The sequence below is a fragment of the Heloderma suspectum genome, chromosome 5 (genome assembly GCF_057233095.1).
Source record: "Heloderma suspectum isolate Gila_16-S chromosome 5, 16-S_ref, whole genome shotgun sequence".
Classification (NCBI taxonomy): Eukaryota; Metazoa; Chordata; class Lepidosauria; order Squamata; family Helodermatidae; genus Heloderma; species Heloderma suspectum.
Genome location: NC_139462.1, coordinates 94708268 through 94726821, shown reverse-complemented (window position 1 = coordinate 94726821; position 18554 = coordinate 94708268). Strand labels below are relative to the sequence as shown.

Here is an 18554-nt window from a genome sequence, read left to right as displayed (position 1 = left end):
TGCTCCTCAGACAGTCTTGGGAGTTGGATAGTATCCAAGAAAGAATCTATGTCCTCCTCCTTTATATCCACTTCCTTAGAGTATAATTCTGATTAGAATTTTTAAAAGTTCACTGATTTGGTTTGCATTCTTTTGCACTGAATTTGCAGCATCTAGATGGTGTTTGTATTTTTGACCTGTTTTAATCTGAATGCCAATAGTTTCCCTGCTTTTTCCTGACTCCCAAAATGATTGTTTGACACAGGTCAAGCCTGGGCTGAATGGTGCTTATTTACCTCATACTTTAATTTAATTAAGCTGTTATAAGTTTCCAGTTTGGTTAGTGTTCCCTATGAGTTTTCTTTTTACATGAAGCATGCGCTATGGCAAGCCCTATCAGTACGCTTTCATTGTGTTCCATACCACTGTGAATTTTACATCTCCAGTATCATTGACTTTCAGGAATTGTGATATTCCTTCTCTCATGGTTAGCAAGAAGCCTGGGTCTTTTAACAGTGCTGTGCTCAGGCACTATTGTGGGGATTTAATTGGGTGGGAAAGTGGAGAAAAAGTTAGCATTACTGGGGTGTGGTCTAAGATAGCCCATGGTCCTATTTTGCACTCTGTGATTGGCTCTATCAATGCAGAACTAATTAAAAAATAATCAAGGCGAAAGCAGTTTTTGTGCACCCAAGATAAAGAAGTATAATCTCTATTCATGGGATTCATAAGGCGCCATATATCTCTTAGACCTAAGTCTTGCTGAAAAGTCTGTAGCACACTGCATACCCAGGATCTCGGAAGTACGAGATGGAGTATTCCTAGCATGTAAGAGGTCCATGATTTCATTAAAATCTCCCCCATAAATTATCTGGGACGTATCAAACCACAGTACACGTTTATGTAAAGTATGGAAGAAGTCAGGATAGTCTATGCTGGGTCTATAAACATTCATAAGGAGATATTGCTCAGAGTCAGTTTGTAAGTCTAATATGATATAGCTGCCCTTAATGTCCAGAGATGAACTGAGAACAATGGCACTTAGATTCCTATGCACAAATACAGCCACCCCCCTGGCTCTTTTGGGGTCACTTGCACTGTAGACCTCCCCCCTCCCAGCTCTTCTGAAGACAAGTTGAATCTTCTACCAGCAAGTCGGTTTCTTGTAGAAGCGCTGTATCAGTGTGGATTTTTTTGAGGTGGCAAAGCACTTATGTATGTTTGTTAGGAGAGCCTAAACCCTTAACATTCCACAAGACAAAGCGTAAGGACCCCATCAGTTTGGTTGGGAGGCAAATGGTAATACCAGTAAGCTTATTCTGGGATACCACATGAGATGAGCTGCAGTCATGTAACGCCGATGTATGAGACAGTAGCCATTTCTCATGAGGGCCTTTGTCTGACTGAGAGTTTAAGGGCTTCTTCACACTGAGCTTTTATCCTGCTATTGAGATGGGTCTGTCATGGAAGTGTGCAGGCTCTTTAGATGACACCATTACCCTTTAGAGTGTCTCCCACCATTTCCCCCAGCCTATCCCGTGTTTTCCCCAAACACACAAAAAAGTGTTTTTTCCAGCCCACGGAACAGGAGCGCCATGACCTCCCCGTGAAATTCTCTAACAGCAAATAGAAGAAACTGGCTGTGGGCATTTGTTTTCAGTTCTTGGGGCCGTGGTCAGGATGACAAAGGCATTGAGAATGGGCTGCGGGGCATATCCTGAGCGGGGTCAGAAGGAGAATGAGCAGATTTGACAGGTGCGAGGGCTTGTGCTCTCTCCTTCCTTGCAAGGAGGAGAGGGCACATGGTTTGAGGGCGACTTCTGCCTCTGCTCAAGTCTTGCTGAGGAAGAAAATATTAGCGCCTGACCCTCCCCCCTGCCAGCGATTTTCCCCTTTGCTTCAAGGCGTGCCCCCTGCCAAACTGCTCAAATCCTAGCTGCAGTGTGCCACCCGCTCGACAACAGCAGCACCAGACAGCGCCAAAGAAGTGCATTGCTCTCAAACTACATGTCTGCCATGTAAATGCTTGAGCACATTTCTTGACTGGAGAGAGGATAAAATGCCTCCCTGCAACGAAGGGAGACAGATCTGATCCCCCACCCCACCAAGCTCAGAGTCAATGTCCTCTGTTGATTCAGAACACCCCATTAAGTTCAGTGGGGCTTACTCCCAAGAAAGTGTGTTGAGGATTACAGACTTACAGCATGTCAGTCCCCATCCACCAGTAACATGAAAGGGGCAGGAACTAGGGAGGAATTATTGCTACACCCTGACGGGCATCACCACCCCCATGAGAAGGAAATAAATGAAAAATAAGGTGAAGAGGACAGTCATATAAAGAGAACAACCCAGTTCTGCAATGATACCGGATGGGGAAAGAACCGGCATTCATGTGGAATTCTGTGCCCGTGTGATGGAGCCTACAGTCACCTTCAATGACACTGGAAGAGGGGTAGGATTGGAACCTTGATACAGAAGGGAAAAAAAAGTTAAAACACATGAAGGCAAGACAGAACCACTAACAAACAAAACATTTTGCACAGGTCAGGAGGCTGCAATTCCCTTTCCCCCCCAGTCTTCCTGTACTTTTTATTAAGTCTTACAGTGGGTGGAGACATTTCGAGGTTCAAGGCTGATCGACAAGAGACGCAGAGAACATTGAAAATGTCATCACAATGAACAAATATAATGCATCAACCCCAAACATTAAACATTTAAACTGTACTTAAAGGGAGCCATCACCTATGCTCACTTGCATTTTTGACCATCACCCAATAGCCACTCTCAGTTAATACAAGCCCTGACCGGTGAAATATACTCCATGCTAGAAAGCAAATATTGCTGTGGTTATAATATATGTTTGAGCCTACAGCTCTCTAGATCTAAGCAGAAATATCCGGTCATAAAGAGGGTCAGATTTCAAGCAGTCTTCCAAGGTTCCTGAGCAAGCAGGAAGGCCACTCCAAAGCCAACACTGAACAGCCAGGGAAGTGAGATAAGGCCAAAGGAGCTGCAACAGTTTAGGCCTGCAGGAAACATAAAGCAAATATTGGTGCTCAGGCTGCCCACAAGCAGTTCTGAGCTGCCCTAGGTGTGGTAAAACAATGGACTTGGTTGCCTTGCCTAATACAGAACATTGCCGGATACTTTAAGTAGTATTCCATGTGTTTTTCTCTGCCAGCAGTTTTGCCCTTTGAAACCCCCATCTCTGATCTACAATGTCCTCGGAGAAGTCTGGACACAGGAAAAGATCCTTTTTGTTATCTTCTCCCCACTCTAAGGGGCCTATAGACTTTCTCTCCCTGCCCCATTTTTTTTTCTGTTTCCCTCCTTCGTTTTGAAATCCGCACATATCCCCTCCCCCTGATTTGTTTGCCTATGCTTGCAAATCCCATGAGCAGCAGTAGCCATGAGCCCCTCCCCCACTTCAGCCCAAGTTCTCCCTCTGCCTTGTCTCCTTTTCCCCCCACTTACCCTCGTCTCTGAGAGAATTTCTAAATGAGGCTTTTATTGCACGCTTGGTCACTCATGGAAGTTTGTGGGTCCTTTACACAATGTTGTCAATCTCCAGGGTTTTTCCTGTGCTTTCTGACCCTTATCCCAGTTTTTAAAAGACTGGGGATAATGCAGCAATAAACGTTAATCCACTTTAATGGCCGTGTGAAATTGCACAGTTCAGCTATAACACAGTGCCATCTAGTGGCTGTATAATGAAACATGTAAAACTTGCAGAAGTAAGTCCTGGGAAAAAAGCTTGTGTCAGCCTATATAAAGAGCCAATCTTAATCCCACAAAGAATCTGGAAGTAGAAGCCCCAGTAAACTGCAGGATGAAAAGCTTGGTGTGGAGAAGCCCTTAGTCCTTCCCCGCATCTCCCACAACAGACCAGCTGTTGCTAGGAGCCAATAAGCAAAAAGGAGGCATGTGTTGGGCTGTTAGCCACTGAGAAGAGACTTCTCAGTGGATGACTCACCTCCTTTCACTGTAATTGGCTCCAAAAGGACAAGGAAGCATGTTAGCTCAGTGGGTATTGGCAAACATGCACCCCACATGCTGATTGGTTAGCGATCCAGCTGGGGCCCGGCTCCAAAAAAAGTACAGAGTTGATGATCTGGTAAGAGCCCCCAGGACTACACCCCTGTACTAGTCTCACTAACCACTGCTAGCTAGAGGGTTGGAAGCTGGGCACAGAAATGTCTCTATCTATTGGAAAATGTTAGCCAAAGGCTATCATCATATGCTGAGGGACTGGATATTTGATCATGATGCTCATATATATGATGTGGTTTTAAATAATACAGGTTTCTTTAGAGAGTATGTTAATATGAGTAATTGACAAGGACCTGGATAGAGGTGGGAATGGTAAGATGTACTCAAAAAAGTAGGAAAACTGGATATCGGAAACATTATAGAGATTTAATCTCTCAGACACCTGGTGTACTAAACATCCAAGACAAAAATGCTATACCACGGCTAGCCCGAGACATTTTGTTGCCTGAGGCGAACCAGAAAATTGCCCCCCACTTAACCCGGTACAACTTGACTGTGTAATGGAACAATTACTGGTAGAGAAGTAACGGAACAAATGTCTCAGACAAAAGATGTACACAGGACTAAGATGAGCTTTTATAATGCTGCTCTCACACATCTACAAATTATACTTACCATGTGAGAAGCGATGGGAGTGGGCCTGGTCCTCAAAGTCTTCAACTAACAAAAACTTCCAAACCGCAAACTTTCAAACCATGCCCTAGGCTACTACAAAGAAGAGAGTACACACACAAGAAGAGGGATTAAGGCAACTGCATTCTTGCCCACAGGGCCAACTAGGGATGTACGAATCCCACTCACCAATCCGTTCCGGGGCATCAGCTGTGGGGGGGAGGCGCTCTGTCCCTTCCCCCAGAATCTTCCCCGGCCAGCTCCGCGGTGATTCCGCGGAGCTGCCAGCCAGGGCCGGCCGCAGCCAGAATTCTGGCCGCGGCCGGGCTGCTGCAGCTGCAAATAGTGGCTGCTACGACGGCCGCCATTTGTGGCCGCAGCAACCTGGCAGCAGCCGGGAGACCAGCTGGAGCTGCCGCCACCGGAACCACCAGGTAAGCTCCGGGGGGATTCTGCGTGGTGGTGGTGGGGGAGGCCGTTCCGCCACGGATTCCGGTGGGGGTGGATTCTAAGGAATCCGGCCTCACTGGAGTCCGTGGCGGAATTCTCTGACATCCCTAGGGCCAACCCTTTTTTCGGTGCTGTCCTCAGACATGCACAAATTACACACTCACCAGGTGAGAAGTGATGGGAACAGGCTTGGTCCTCAAAGCCTTCAAATAACTCAGAAACTTTCAAACAGCAAACTTAATTTTTCTTGTCTGCATAGAAAACAGGTTTGTATTTTCTTTTTTAAGAGTGGTCACAGTGGTGCTTTCCGTGCCTTCTTGGATGCAACGATGCAAACTGCTTCCTTAAAGTCTATGGTTTGAGCTAGCTCATGTTCTGTGGATATCATTGCAAGTCCCGCAGGCTGTTCCTGGGTCACTGTAGAGCACAGTTGTCAAGAATGATGGCCTGCTTTCCACCATGAGGCTATGTCCTGCTGTCACATCTGATGCAACCACCTGGAATGATGGTTATCCAGAAGCTCTTGGCCCTGCTGTTCAAGGCCAAGCTCAGTCCTTGCTAATTGGGAGAGAACAGCTGGGCTTGGTGGGAAGATCCTGCCTCCTTTGGGGTAAGGGTGGTACATCCATGGGCTGAGCTGGTGATTGGCTAAGGGAAATCTGCCCTGCGTTGCCAGGGCTGGGCCTTAAAAGGGGGCTGAGGTAGAACTGTGTCATCTTCCTTTGTTTGGTGGTTTTCAGACCTGCTGATGGCTGGACTCTATCTTGGGAGGCCCATACTTAGGTATGTACAAGAATAGGCTAGTCAGCTTTGTTATTTTGTGTGGGTGTGCAGTGAAAAGGCTCTCTGTGTATGTCTTTTGAAAGTATTTCAGCTTTGTAATCCTCTGTACAACCTACCACCTCCAGTTCTCCCTTTCCCTCTATCCTCTTTCCTATAAACATTTATCCTACTCCCAAGTTGGTGTGATTCCTTCTGAGTAACTTTAGTGCTAATTTCAGTGCCTCTTAGCCAGGAAGGGTTGCTACTGGGTGTTTCTTGGGGACTTGAGGCTAGGTTTGGCCTGTCCTACCTTGCAGGAGAGTTCGAATTAGTTCCAGCGCTCCTTTACAGCAGGCATGTTTTGATTAACTTCCACTTGAAGAAACTGCACTCTTTGCTTGCAGCTGTTACAGGGAGAGTTAAAAGTATGCACAGACAAGAAAGGTGTTTGGAAAGACTCCGACCATCCTGTTTGAGCAAATGGACTCCAGCCTTCGGGGATGAGTTTGCAGGTACATATCTAGAGAGAGCTTTTAGTTCATCGCACAAGTCAGTTGCATGTATGTCACACAATCGGCCGTGTGTCAATGCTTCCTCTCTAGTCTCTCACACTGCTGATGTAGTACTTCATTTGGAATTTCATTGAGTTTCTTAATACTGCAGAGCATCCCTAATATGCTGCTATGTTCTTTCAGGTGGAAGAAGTGTTCTTTGACTGACTGGATTGCGCAATCTAAGAACTTGGTTAAAAAATTCAACTTTGAAATGTTCTTCGGGGTCTTTGATGGGATCATCTCGTGCTTCATAATCAAACTGTCTTTTTTTATGGCGAGATGTACATGATTGTACAGGTGGGAAGGCAGCATCAATACCAAGTTCTTCTGCCACCTTTTCTGCACTTTTCAACACATTTTCAAATCTCTCATCTGAATGATAACCCTTGAGGAATGATTTTGCTTTGTCTACTTGTGTTATGGCTCCAGAAATATCAGTATCGATCTCTTGCAGTTTCTTGCTTGTGACATTTATTTTAAACAGTACATCATGCTAAAACATGTCAAGCCACACAGACATGTGAAATTCTGTATTTTTGCGTGAATTCTATCTGCCTCTGGCCTTAGTGTGCTCAGAGTTCCAGTTACCTTCTGTAACAGCAATAACAGCATCATCTACTTTTCCGACCTGGTACCGGATCACCTTGGCTGCTTCCACATGACTTTCCCATTGTGTAGCACTCAGTGGTTTCAATGTAAGATGGTATTTTTCCAGATGTTGCTTTAGAAGTTGCCATCAATTTATGGATGCAGCAAAAAAGGCATAAACGCTTTGAATAAAATGAAAAAAATCAGCAGCTTATTTGCAAGCCAAAGCAGCATCACAGATTACTAGGTTCAATGAATGGGAGCAACATGGCACAAGAAGAACTCTAAGATTTAACTCCCATACCTGTGTCTGTAGTCCACTGTTCTTCCTTTCATGTTGGGTCTGTTATCGTAACCCTGTCCTCTCATATGTGTAATGTCAATCCCCATTTCTTCACTCTTTTGTAAAAGGATGCTTGTCATCCCAGATCCTGTGGTGTCATCTATGGCAATGAATTCCAAGAAATGCTCTCTGACCTTCACAGTTGCAGGTGCATTGTTAGTTGGTTCTGTAGCTGTAACAAAGCACACTATTAAAGTCATCTGTTCAGTAAGACTGATGTCAGGTGTACAATCCAGAATAACAGAGTAATATTTTGCAGACTTCAGGTGAGCTGAGATTATTTGATTGACTTGCATTGCCAGTAAGTTGATGATCTCATTTTGAATTCTTTTTCCCAAGTAGTGACTATGGATTTCTTGGCTAGTGACTCTCCTTAGATGCTCCTTGAGTACTGAATCAAACTCACCCATTAACTCCATGATTTTAAGGAAGTTACCATTGTTTGGCACATACAGTTGATCCGAAGTCCCCATGCAGTACCAGATTTTGACTAGCAAGTACTCTCACAATGCCAATGAACCTTTGCAAAAGATTTTGCCAGTGATGGGCTCAGATGCAATCTTCTCTTGATGCTTGTCATCTATAGTGGTTTTTAACTTTAGTCTACACTCAGGCTCTGTCCAGCTGCAGAATGCCTTCTGGTGGTATGGTGCCTTCTGGTGGTTCACTACATTTCTGTACAAATTACTCCAGTCCTTTGTCCCCTCTCTACATAACCCAGACAAAGTGTTGTCAGGCTGGAAGAGTTTGCAGCAAAAAGAGTAGACAGCATTCTGGCTCTTTGAGTACATGAGACATCTTCTCTTCACTTTCTCCCCATTGGGTAGCTCTCACCATTAGTGGTTGCACCTGAAGCTTCTTCCTGTTTGCTTGTCTTTTGGGAACCTGAATACTTTAACGTTTAGTGGACCATTTTGAAACAGGAAGTCTCTGAGGTTGCTGCTCATGTCCTTCCAGAGCCCTGGATCATTTAGCGGAGGCAAAGTGCTCCTGCTGCTTCTCCACCACACTCTCTGCTTTGTCCTTTCCTTCTTTATCAGGTACCTTCATGGCTTCTCCATTCATTTGATATGTAGATTGGATGTAGTAGCTGAGCCTGTCAGTTCAACTGCAGTCAGCTGGAAGAAAAGTTGCCATCTCAGTGCCACCACTTCTAAACTCAAGACTCCTCAGAAGTTTCTCCTGATGTATCTAATTTTACAAATTTCAACATAGCCTCTTTTTGCTTGGACAAAGCAGCTTCCTTTGCCTCTCTCTTCCTTTTGTACTGTGCACCAGAAAGTCGTTTTCTTCCATCAAACATGGTTGTTTGTGTAGGACAGGGGTCCCCAACCTTTTTTGGCCTGTGGGCACATTTGGAATCCTGACAAAGTGCCATGGGCACCAGTGACAAAATGGCTGCCATGGAGGGGGCATTGCCACTCACAAAATGGCTGCCATGGGGTATGTGGCTACTAAAAAAATGGCCACCATGGGGGTGTGACTAATCACAAAATGGCCACAGGGGGGAGGTCAGGTCAGAAAGAACTTGGGTGGGCAAGCAAGCAGAGAAAGGTTCTGGCATCCCCCCTTGCCCATAAAAGGCCTCTGCTGCCATGCACCTCAAAAAACAAGTGAATGGGGGCTTGGTAGAGCAGCCAGTGAATCCAGGAAACTAGCACGCACATTGAACAAAAATTGCACAGGCGTGTGAGTGAGCATGTCAAAGTCAAAGCAAAATCCTTAACTTTGCATGTGCTCCCCACATGCACCAAACACAGCCAGAATACCACAGCAAACACAAGGTAGGAGGCCATGGGGGCGAATGGGAAATGCCCCTGCATCACTGCCACCCCAAACACAAAAGGTAAAGCAATGTGGGCAGATGAGTGAATGTGATGGAAAACCCACCCCCAACAAACAAATAGAATGGCACAGAGGACAAGCAGCGTGTCTCCCAACACACACAAAGAAAGGGTGGGAAACCAAGCACCATTCCCCTCCCCCCACTAATGCAGATAGGAGGGTAAGCATATAGGAAATGCCCTCCATTTGCCTGTGCTCCCCTTTCAGATGGAAAAGACCCCAGCCCACTCAGTCCCATCCCTGTACTTCCAGTTTACATTCTTGGGAACACTTACTTGTCCTTCCAACATAGCCACCCAACTCTAACGCCCACTCCTAGCAGGCACAGAATGGGAGTAAGGACACCAGTTTGTAACCTATTACTTTGGCCAATCAGAGAGCAAGGGGGCATGTCAAAACAGTAAGTTGAGGTACATAGACTCAAAATTATAGAGAAACCAGGTTAATAGACTTAAAATTTAGAGCAACCAGGAAGTTAGCAGACATGCCTTGTATACATAGAAATCACCATGCGGGTGCAATTAAAGGTCTCAATGGCACACCTGCACCTGGAAGCCCTGTTGGGGACCTCTGCAATACAGCATCTTTCAGCTGAGTTCATATATGCAGTGGGCAATAATGGTGCCAATTGATTTCCCATTGCTAAGCCACATTTCTGTGAAAAATGGGGGTTGGACTCTATGGTCTGCAGGTTGGACTCTATGGTTTTATAGGCCCCTTCCAACCCTACTATTCTATGAAACTATTCACAATTAAAGCAAAATATATTACACTGTAAATGTGCAGCTATCAGTCCATCATTGTCCTCAATACTGAACCCATACCAATTAATCAAATGTTAATTCTCCTCTAAAAGTTCTATCAAACTGGATCTTTCACTTTCATTATCCACACTGATGTACAGTGCTTCAGCGTCAAAGCTCTCCATATGAATTGTGTCCACAAACGCCATCTGATGTAACTCATCTAATAATTGCTTGGTGTTTTGCAAATGAGCTGGGACACAATTTAACAGTGGGATTAACATAGTTGTAACCAGCCAACTAACTCAGTCTGCTGGCCTGTCACAGCCAGAGAGAATAGGTCTTACTTTAAATGTCTTTGCATCTATGCTGTTTATCATGGATTCCTCAGTGTTATATTTTTTTAAACAGGAAGCAGATAACAAGGCAACAACGATTGTTATTGTCTACTGATTGTTTTAAGTTGTTATTAACCTTCTGGCTTTCACAAATGCTTTTCCAAACCGTACTTATATTTTCCCCACTCACTAAAAACTAAAATCACCAGTGCAGGAGTATATGTTGAGATTTTTGTGAACCGCCCAGAGAGCTTCAGCTATTGGGCGGTATAGAAATGAAATGAAATGAAGAAAAAAAAAAAAAAGTTGTGCGGTCAGATAGATGTAACAAAGGTTTGGCCTGTTCCTGATTGGTTCTGGCTTAGCTTGTAAGTGGTATTGTAGCATGCTATTATTTGTGATTGAAGCTAATGTTTTATACCGAAACGTTTTTTAAAAAATTTGTTTGTTTGTTTATATATATATATATATATATATATATATAATGTTTGAATTTATAAATTGGATGCACTACTGGTGGTCATTTGTTTTGGAGTGCTGTATCATGTGTATCGCATTGCCTGTATAGTGCTTGACCATACGGCAGTACCAATATCTTACAGCTTTCATTCCAAGGTGCAAAAAAGGAAGGGGGAAGCCATTTTAGGAACAATTTTTTTAATGTAAGTATTGAAAACAGATTATATACAACCCTGTTTTACTTCTCAATTGATATGAGCACCTTGTAAGCCAATTTTAACCTTCATTAGTATTGTCTTGGTGCAATGTCTGAAAGAGCGAGATCAGTCTTCTGTCACTATTAGTTGTGGCCAATTTACATCACAGCCGCTTTCTATTCACCAAATCAATGGCAGATGAGAAGTCAATAAAAACTGCGAATACATACTTATTTGGGTCCTTTCTATATTTAGATGTCATACATGCACCTGGTCTACTGTGCTTCTGCCCTTCCTAAAGCTGGCCTGCTCATCGTGAATGATGGAATTATTTATCTGTTTTGCAACTTAAAAAGAAGATACCGAGAATAAAGTTTGGAGGCCACATCTAGAAGACCAATAGGCCTGCAATTACTGGGATTGGATGGATCACCTTTAAAAAAAAAAAATTGGCATGACAATACTGGATGACCAGCCAAGGTGAAGATTGCCAGATAAACTGGTGTATGTGAATGACTTGGCTCAAACTGGAGCCCACTACTCAATATCTAAGACAAAAACTTCAGAGGGGATCATATCTTTTCTGGGTGCCTTATCTGTCATAATAGACATCCTTGATGTCTGTAAGAAGAGACTGGTGGTTACTCAGGGACATTAGGTGGATTCACCTTCTCCAAATAGGTTAGTGGACTCTAACAGCCTCCAAATAATACTGCTGAAGTGGGAAATCCATTTTCCAGGCATAATTGGGGCTGCAAAAAAAGGTTCCCATCCTCAAACCCACCTTGACTCAATTTCCAGAATTTGGGCTCATTTCACTCAGTAATGACCAGTCCCAATTTTTTCTAGTTATTAACATGGAAGGCCTTTTTGTTGTTGTTTAAGCATGTACTTGTATTCTTTTTGATGTTGGATCAAGAAGGAAGTAACCTCACTGCTTCAAGTATTCCTAGCATGTCTTATTAGCCAACTCCTTTTTCTTCTTACATCCCTGGGGAAAACCTGACCAGATGAATACCCTCTACTACATTTCTCGCTGCCACTCATAGGAGTTGTCTCCTATTGCCTAAGCATTCCCCACATCATTAGCATCTGGCCTGAAATTTGGGGAGCCTGAGCTAAAAGATGGCTGTTGCTTGGCTGCCAGTTGTAGCTTTTAGGAATGCCACAGATCTTGTCAGGAGAAACTGCCAAGGCTCCTCCAAGCTGATGCTGGCAGATTCCCAGGACATAGGCAAGCATAAGCAATAAATGAATACCATGTGATGGCAAAGGTGTTGTTTGTCTGTTCCCTTTATTCCCTTCATTTATGAGTTAATTTTTCAGTCAATGCAAAATCCATTGTTTGCTTACCTCTTGATCTTGAAAAAAACAAGTCAGTTGTTCTAGTGGGAATCTGAGGCTAAGAGGCAGAGAAGAAATTCATGGCTGGGCTAAGATTTAAATTACATTATCTGTACTCCTGAAACAGTGACATTTCATCTTCAAGCCTGAATAAACTCCAATAATCTCAGGAATCATCTTCCCCTGTGCTCTGTTTCTCAAGATCAGGAGGTAAGCAAGCAAGATTCCTATTCTTTACTGATAAGGAGAGGCCTTAAATACAAATGAAATCCTATGCAGGATTAGAAACAAGTATAGAGGAACCATAGCTCTGTGGCAGACACACTTTGCATTAAAACATGCTAGATTCAATCCCGGCATCTCCAGTTTAAAATAAGGGTCATATCGGTATGGTGAAAGACGTGTTGCTGGAGATCCTGGAGAGCGGTTTGCTAGGCAGAAAACAAACTCCCGTTCCCCAAATCCTTTACATCTTTACTCAGTTAGTTTGGAATAACTTCTATAACATATACTGCTGCTTAATGAATTGAGGTTCTTTTCTGACTACAAGTGTGTTTTGCTAGAGCAATAAAATAGCAAGAGGGAACCATGAAGATGTAGTGTTATCTGTTGCTGTCCTCCCCTTTGGATTGCATTTAGATACAGATCTTTCCAATGTTCTATGAAAATGCAGATGTCAAATGGTCGTGTTTTTCAAATATAACATAATTCAGTGTGAGGCTGGACGTCTCAGAAGCCTGCAAGAAACAGGCCAAGATGGCAGAATCTGCCTTATCTCTACCTACATGTCTTTCTCCACTACTAGTGAAGCAGGAAGAAGCACCTAGGGCAAGCCTATTACAAACTGCTAAAACATTTGTGTTTTTGTTTGCTTTAGGGAATTTTAATTTTTTGTAATTTTTCAGACACATATACTAGGTATGTGAGGCAGAAAAGATAATCTGAATAAATAAAATATATGGTGCTGATAGGCAATTTGGGCATGAATCAATTTTATTTTATTTTTTGCCAAAAATGTAATTAAATCTAATGGTGTGTCTGCACGAGCCATTTTTCAGGATTTAGGGTGGTTACACCCATGAAGTAGACATTGGTTTTTACAAACAATTTAAGGCAAAAAGCTTAAATCAGAGAGTTTGTTTAGCGCAGCGGAGTGGGAAGACTTGGGCTCAAATCCCTGCTTTGGTCAGTAATTCTCTGTATGACCCTGGACCTAGGGCCTCAACCTAATCTACTGTACAAGGTTCATGTGAAGTTTAAACAAGAAAGCAAAACAGAAACCCTTGATTTTTCTGATTGTATAATTTAGCCCTCAACTGTATAGAGGCAAGGGGAAAAACAAACACACCAATATGAACTGACTGTTAAAACAATGGATACGATTTATATTCCAGCTTTATATTATAAAAGGAGGGACAAGTAACTATGACAAAATATTTAATCCCCCCAAATATACACATTAACAAATCCAAGGTGAGTAAATACATTTCATTATGTATTTTAAAAATCATACTATATGACTGAGTCTACAACTCTTGTTCATTCCTTTGTAAGACTGAAAAAAACAAATTCTGTACATTTGTAATTTCTTAAGGCGCTATGAGCCCTGTCTTGGGAGGGTAAGAATTGCGAAAACTGAACACGGTTATTCTGTGGCTGTTATAACAAAATTTAACATAATCTGCACAATATATGGAATGGAAAAACAGATTGGTTTAACTCCAGGTATTTGTGAGTCATAAAGAACACTTGCTTAAAAACCAGAAGCAGTTATGTTACAAGATTTTGTTTTATTCATTTATTTTAAAGATAGTGGCCAGTTTTGCTAGGCAGTGTTCCTAGCACACTGCCCTTTTCTCGTTATCTTAGCTGTGCCACTTGCAACCTTACACAAGGCCAAGTAGACTTGTTTTAAAGTGTAATAGGATCTGGGTACTTGAGATAGAAGTCTTCTCAGCTTTATAGTTTAATTTTCTTCCTGGCCATTCACATTTTCTTCACATTTTCAATCTTTCCCACCTTCATGAGTGTTTGAAAGACAAATGAAAAATGAAAGCAAAACTTCCAATTCTGAGACGCTATTATTGCACAAGTTGCTAGTGCTAGCAATGAAAGTCCTCTCCCACTTCAGTTGAACTAATTTAAAAAGAAAATGTATTCTAATATTCTTAACCAGATTTTTAACTGAGGGCCAGTTCACATAGTGAAAAAAATGGCTTGTATACAGGATCTCATGGAGAAGAAATGTACTGCTAAAGCACACCATGTGCTTTCACTCCACCATGCAGCACTGGTGCATCCAATGTGTTTCTCTGTGAAATTCTCTACAGAGGAGTGAAATTTTGTAGAAAATACACCCATTCTGGTTATGTGAGCCAGTCCCCAGTCAAGAATATTTGACCACAGGTTGCACAACAGTAGTACACACTTGATTAAGAAAGTTGTATTCATTCATTTCCAGTCCATGTTTTTTTGCTTTTAGTTTTTATGTTAAGAAGAAAGCATAATAAATATTTTCCAAATGCATCCCTCCAGATTCCAGAGGGGGAAGTGAAATCACCATGCCAACTGTAAATTTATGTCCGTTGATGGCACAGTGTTTTTACACTGACTTCTAGGTGCTAAAAATTATTCCATAGCAAACCTCTTATGATGATATATTCCCATTTTCCCCACAGTGGCTGGCACAGGTACCTTCTTTATAGGAGGGAAAAGGCAAGATGACTTCACTATGGGATCAAGAATCTTTGCTGGCCACAGACTGCTTGGAACCTTAACAAACTCTTCAGAAACTTCTAGGAGGAGACCTGGTATGTAAAGTGGGGAACAAATCCTCCATGTTGGTTCCCAAGCCTGCAATCCCCACCCTCCCTGATCCTAATTCTATAAAAATCCTGCTGAGGAATTGTTGCTGGAACACAGGGCAATCATATTGATTCCTCTGACCTGGGTTTATTGGTGTCTGTTTTATTGACCTTACCTAAAGCCTCATGGCAGACCATAAACATTCTGCCTCATTGCTCACTGACATGTTAGCTTTCAACTTGTCACAGGGATATTTTGATGTAGGGACTCTTTCAAATAAGTGATCTCCCATGTGCCTTCTACAGTGGGGTACAGTGGAACAAGAAGTAATATATGTACTGCTTGTCTGAATTTGCTCTTATTTTAACCGACATACATTATCTGCAAAACGCACAAATTTACAGTGTTTGGGAAAGGTGATTGTTCCTTCTTCAGCCTCATGCAGGTTTATTCAGAAATTATTGCTCTCAAATTAAATCAATATGTGGGCAAGCTAGCCCCACCCCTGCTGCATGGTCCACCTGCCATCATTGCGCTGATATGGAAATGAAAGATAGCAAAACAGAAGGGGGTGGAGAAAAGGAAGAAGAGAAAATAAGGCCTAACAACCTCTGATATGCAGACTATACCACCCTAATGGCAGAAAGCGAAGAGGATCTAAAGAGCCTCTTGTTGAGGGTGAAAGAGGAGAGTGCAAAAGCTGGTTTGAAACTCAACATTAAAAAAACTAAGATCATGGCATCTGGCCCCATCACTTCCTGGCATATAGAAGGGGAAGAAATGGAAGCAGTGACAGATTTTACTTTCTTGGGCTCCAAGATCACCGCAGACGGTGACTGTAGCCATGAAATTAAAAGACGCTTGCTCCTTGGGAGGAAAGCTATGGCAAACCTAGACAGCATAGTAAGAAGCAGAGACATCACCTTGCCGACAAAGGTCCGTCTAATCAAAGCTATGGTTTTCCCAGTAGTAATGTATGGCTGTGAGAGCTGGACTATAAGGAAGGCTGAGCGCCGAAGAATTGATGCTTTCGAACTGTGGTGCTGGAGAAGACTCTTACGAGTCCCCTGGACTGCAGGGAGGTCAAATCAGTCAATCCTAAAGGAAATCAACCCTGACTGCTCATTGGAAGGACAGATACTGAAGCTGAAGCTCAAATATTTTGGCCACCTAATGCGAAGAGAAAACTCTCTGGAAAAGACCCTGATGCTGGGAAAGACTGAAGGCAAAAGGAGAAGGGGACGGCAGAGGATGAGATGGCTAGATAGCATCACCGATGCAATGAATATTTCGTTCAATGAATATGTCGGACACGACTGAACAACAAACTTGTACTCTGGAGAGGCTAAAGAGCAGTGAGTCCCTCATGATGCTACTGTTGCACTTGTCCTGAGGAATTGAATGGAAAGGTAGGAACCATGCCCCCTGATCATGTGCATTGAAGGTGGAGGCAGGTTCCTGCCAAAATGCTTGTCTAGCTCTTGACAGTTCTGACTGTAACTCTGAGCAGGCACAGAACCCATATGTGGGACTCATTGTCATCACTGTGTGGGTCTCATTGTCATATGTGGGTTTGCCCAGAAACCACAAAGAAGCAATAATTTTTGAACAGGGTTAAAATTACTTGCAATTCTAATTCAAATCACAGATTTCCAATGCAGGATCTTATAACCACTAAGGAATTATTTAGACTTCATTCATTTAGAGACATACACAAAACCACGTTAAGAAAAGTACTGAGCATATCAGTAATATATATTAAATTAAGGAACACCATTTGTTAAAATACTCAATTTAAAAAGTTTGTATGTTAATTATTCAATTTTGGAGTCTCCTTTGAAGGCTTACATGCAATAAAAACATTCATTTAGACTACAGTTAAGTAAGCATTCAAGGTGGAAGAACATAATGGAGAAAATTGTCCCCTAATGTCTAAATCATAGTATTCAAGATGGTTATCAACCTAATTTTCCCTGTCACATTCCTTTGACATACAATGAAAACACTTTAAGACAGTGTGCTTGCCAGACTTGAAATCATTACGGCTCAAGGTATTAGACAGTTTTGGCATAGTATTTCCCTGAGTCTCCCAGTCTTGGCAACATATTGTATAAAAATAACATTCAGTCTCTTTGGAAGCAAGTTATCATAGATGGATTCAGTTACATAAGCAACAGTACAGGCACTTATTTCATTTTTCAAAATAGAGAACCAAAAACACTTGGATAAAAATGGCTACAAAAGCAGTTATTAACCGTAAAAATTTGTCATGTATATAAAACCAAAATGTACATTTTTTCCTGACTCAACACTGCTTAAAATTAGAGATGGCTTAATGGCTCACAGCCTCTCTGATAACATCTTTTGTAAAAAAACAACCCCAAAACACTGTTATGAATAAAAGCCAGAAAAGAGTGCCAAATTTCTCAGCAAGAGTAGGCCAGCTAAGGAATTAAGATACTTTGGTAACCCCTGCCCACCCCCAAAGTTACAGGACTAACGTTTATCATACTGCATGATTTTTGTGTTTCATTCTTTTATGCTCCTTACCATCCCTGATAATGTTTTAACTGAAATGTTAGTGGTTTGATAACTTGCTTGATAGCAATACACTTTATCAGTTCCAAGCTTTAATTCCTTGGTGACTGCATTCTGAAAATTCACCACTCTAACTCTACAGGGTATTCTCCAACAAGACAAGCTATGCAGTGGCCAATTTTCCCAGACCAGAACTTGTTGGTCTTTAGGCTGTTTTCATTGTCATGTCTTGCTTTGATGCTTTCTTGGACAGATGATACCAGTCCTTCTACTGAAAGATAGACGACACTGTCAGCACCTAGAAGAAAGAGAAAAATTCCAAAAAATTAAGAACTGCACTACTGATCATCTTCTAAAGATCAAGCTGTTAAACTAAAATACAGGGATAGGCTATGCTAACTGCAGTACTGGATGTACTGACATGAAGCACTACTGGGTTTTATTAATATTTCACATAAAATATTGTATTTATTATTTGATTTATACCTTGCCTTTCTACCAAAAACAGCACTCAAGGTGGCTCTGCAAGAATGCATAAACAACATCCTTCACTGTTTTCTGAAGAAAAGACCTGTGATCGAAAGCTGCTGCCAGTAAAGACTGACAATGTTGAACATGTTGAATCACTGATTGAATATGAGTCAAAAGCAGTCTCTACCGTCCTAAGCTCTATGTTGCTAATCCTCATTACCAGCAAATTTGGGGTGCAGGTTTGTCTGAACTCTGCTACTGCAGATGCCTCAATGAGAGATTCTGGACTAAACATGGGGTCTCATACATGCAAGATAGGTGTATTTCCACTTTAGAAATACAAACACAAAAGGTAACCTATGTTCTTTTATTTAGATACATTAGATAATATGAATATAGAATATTTAGAGTAACTGCAATTACATACAATTTTAGTTAGATAATCTACTGAGCTCTGCAGTGCATTAATATTAATA

General features: G+C 42.1%; 1 protein-coding gene across 2 annotated transcripts in view; it reads right to left on the bottom strand.

Annotated features, from left to right (window-relative positions):
• Nucleotides 1–16076: 16076 nt before the first annotated feature.
• Nucleotides 16077–18554, bottom strand: part of PPAT (phosphoribosyl pyrophosphate amidotransferase) — a 61640-nt gene continuing 59162 nt past the window's right edge. For both annotated transcript variants that reach the window (XM_084856709.1, XM_084856708.1), the window contains one exon: nucleotides 16077–17905. In XM_084856709.1, coding sequence (XP_084712835.1) covers nucleotides 17730–17905 — 176 coding nt within the window. In that variant the 3' untranslated portion in view covers nucleotides 16077–17729. The remainder of the gene's footprint in view (nucleotides 17906–18554) is intronic.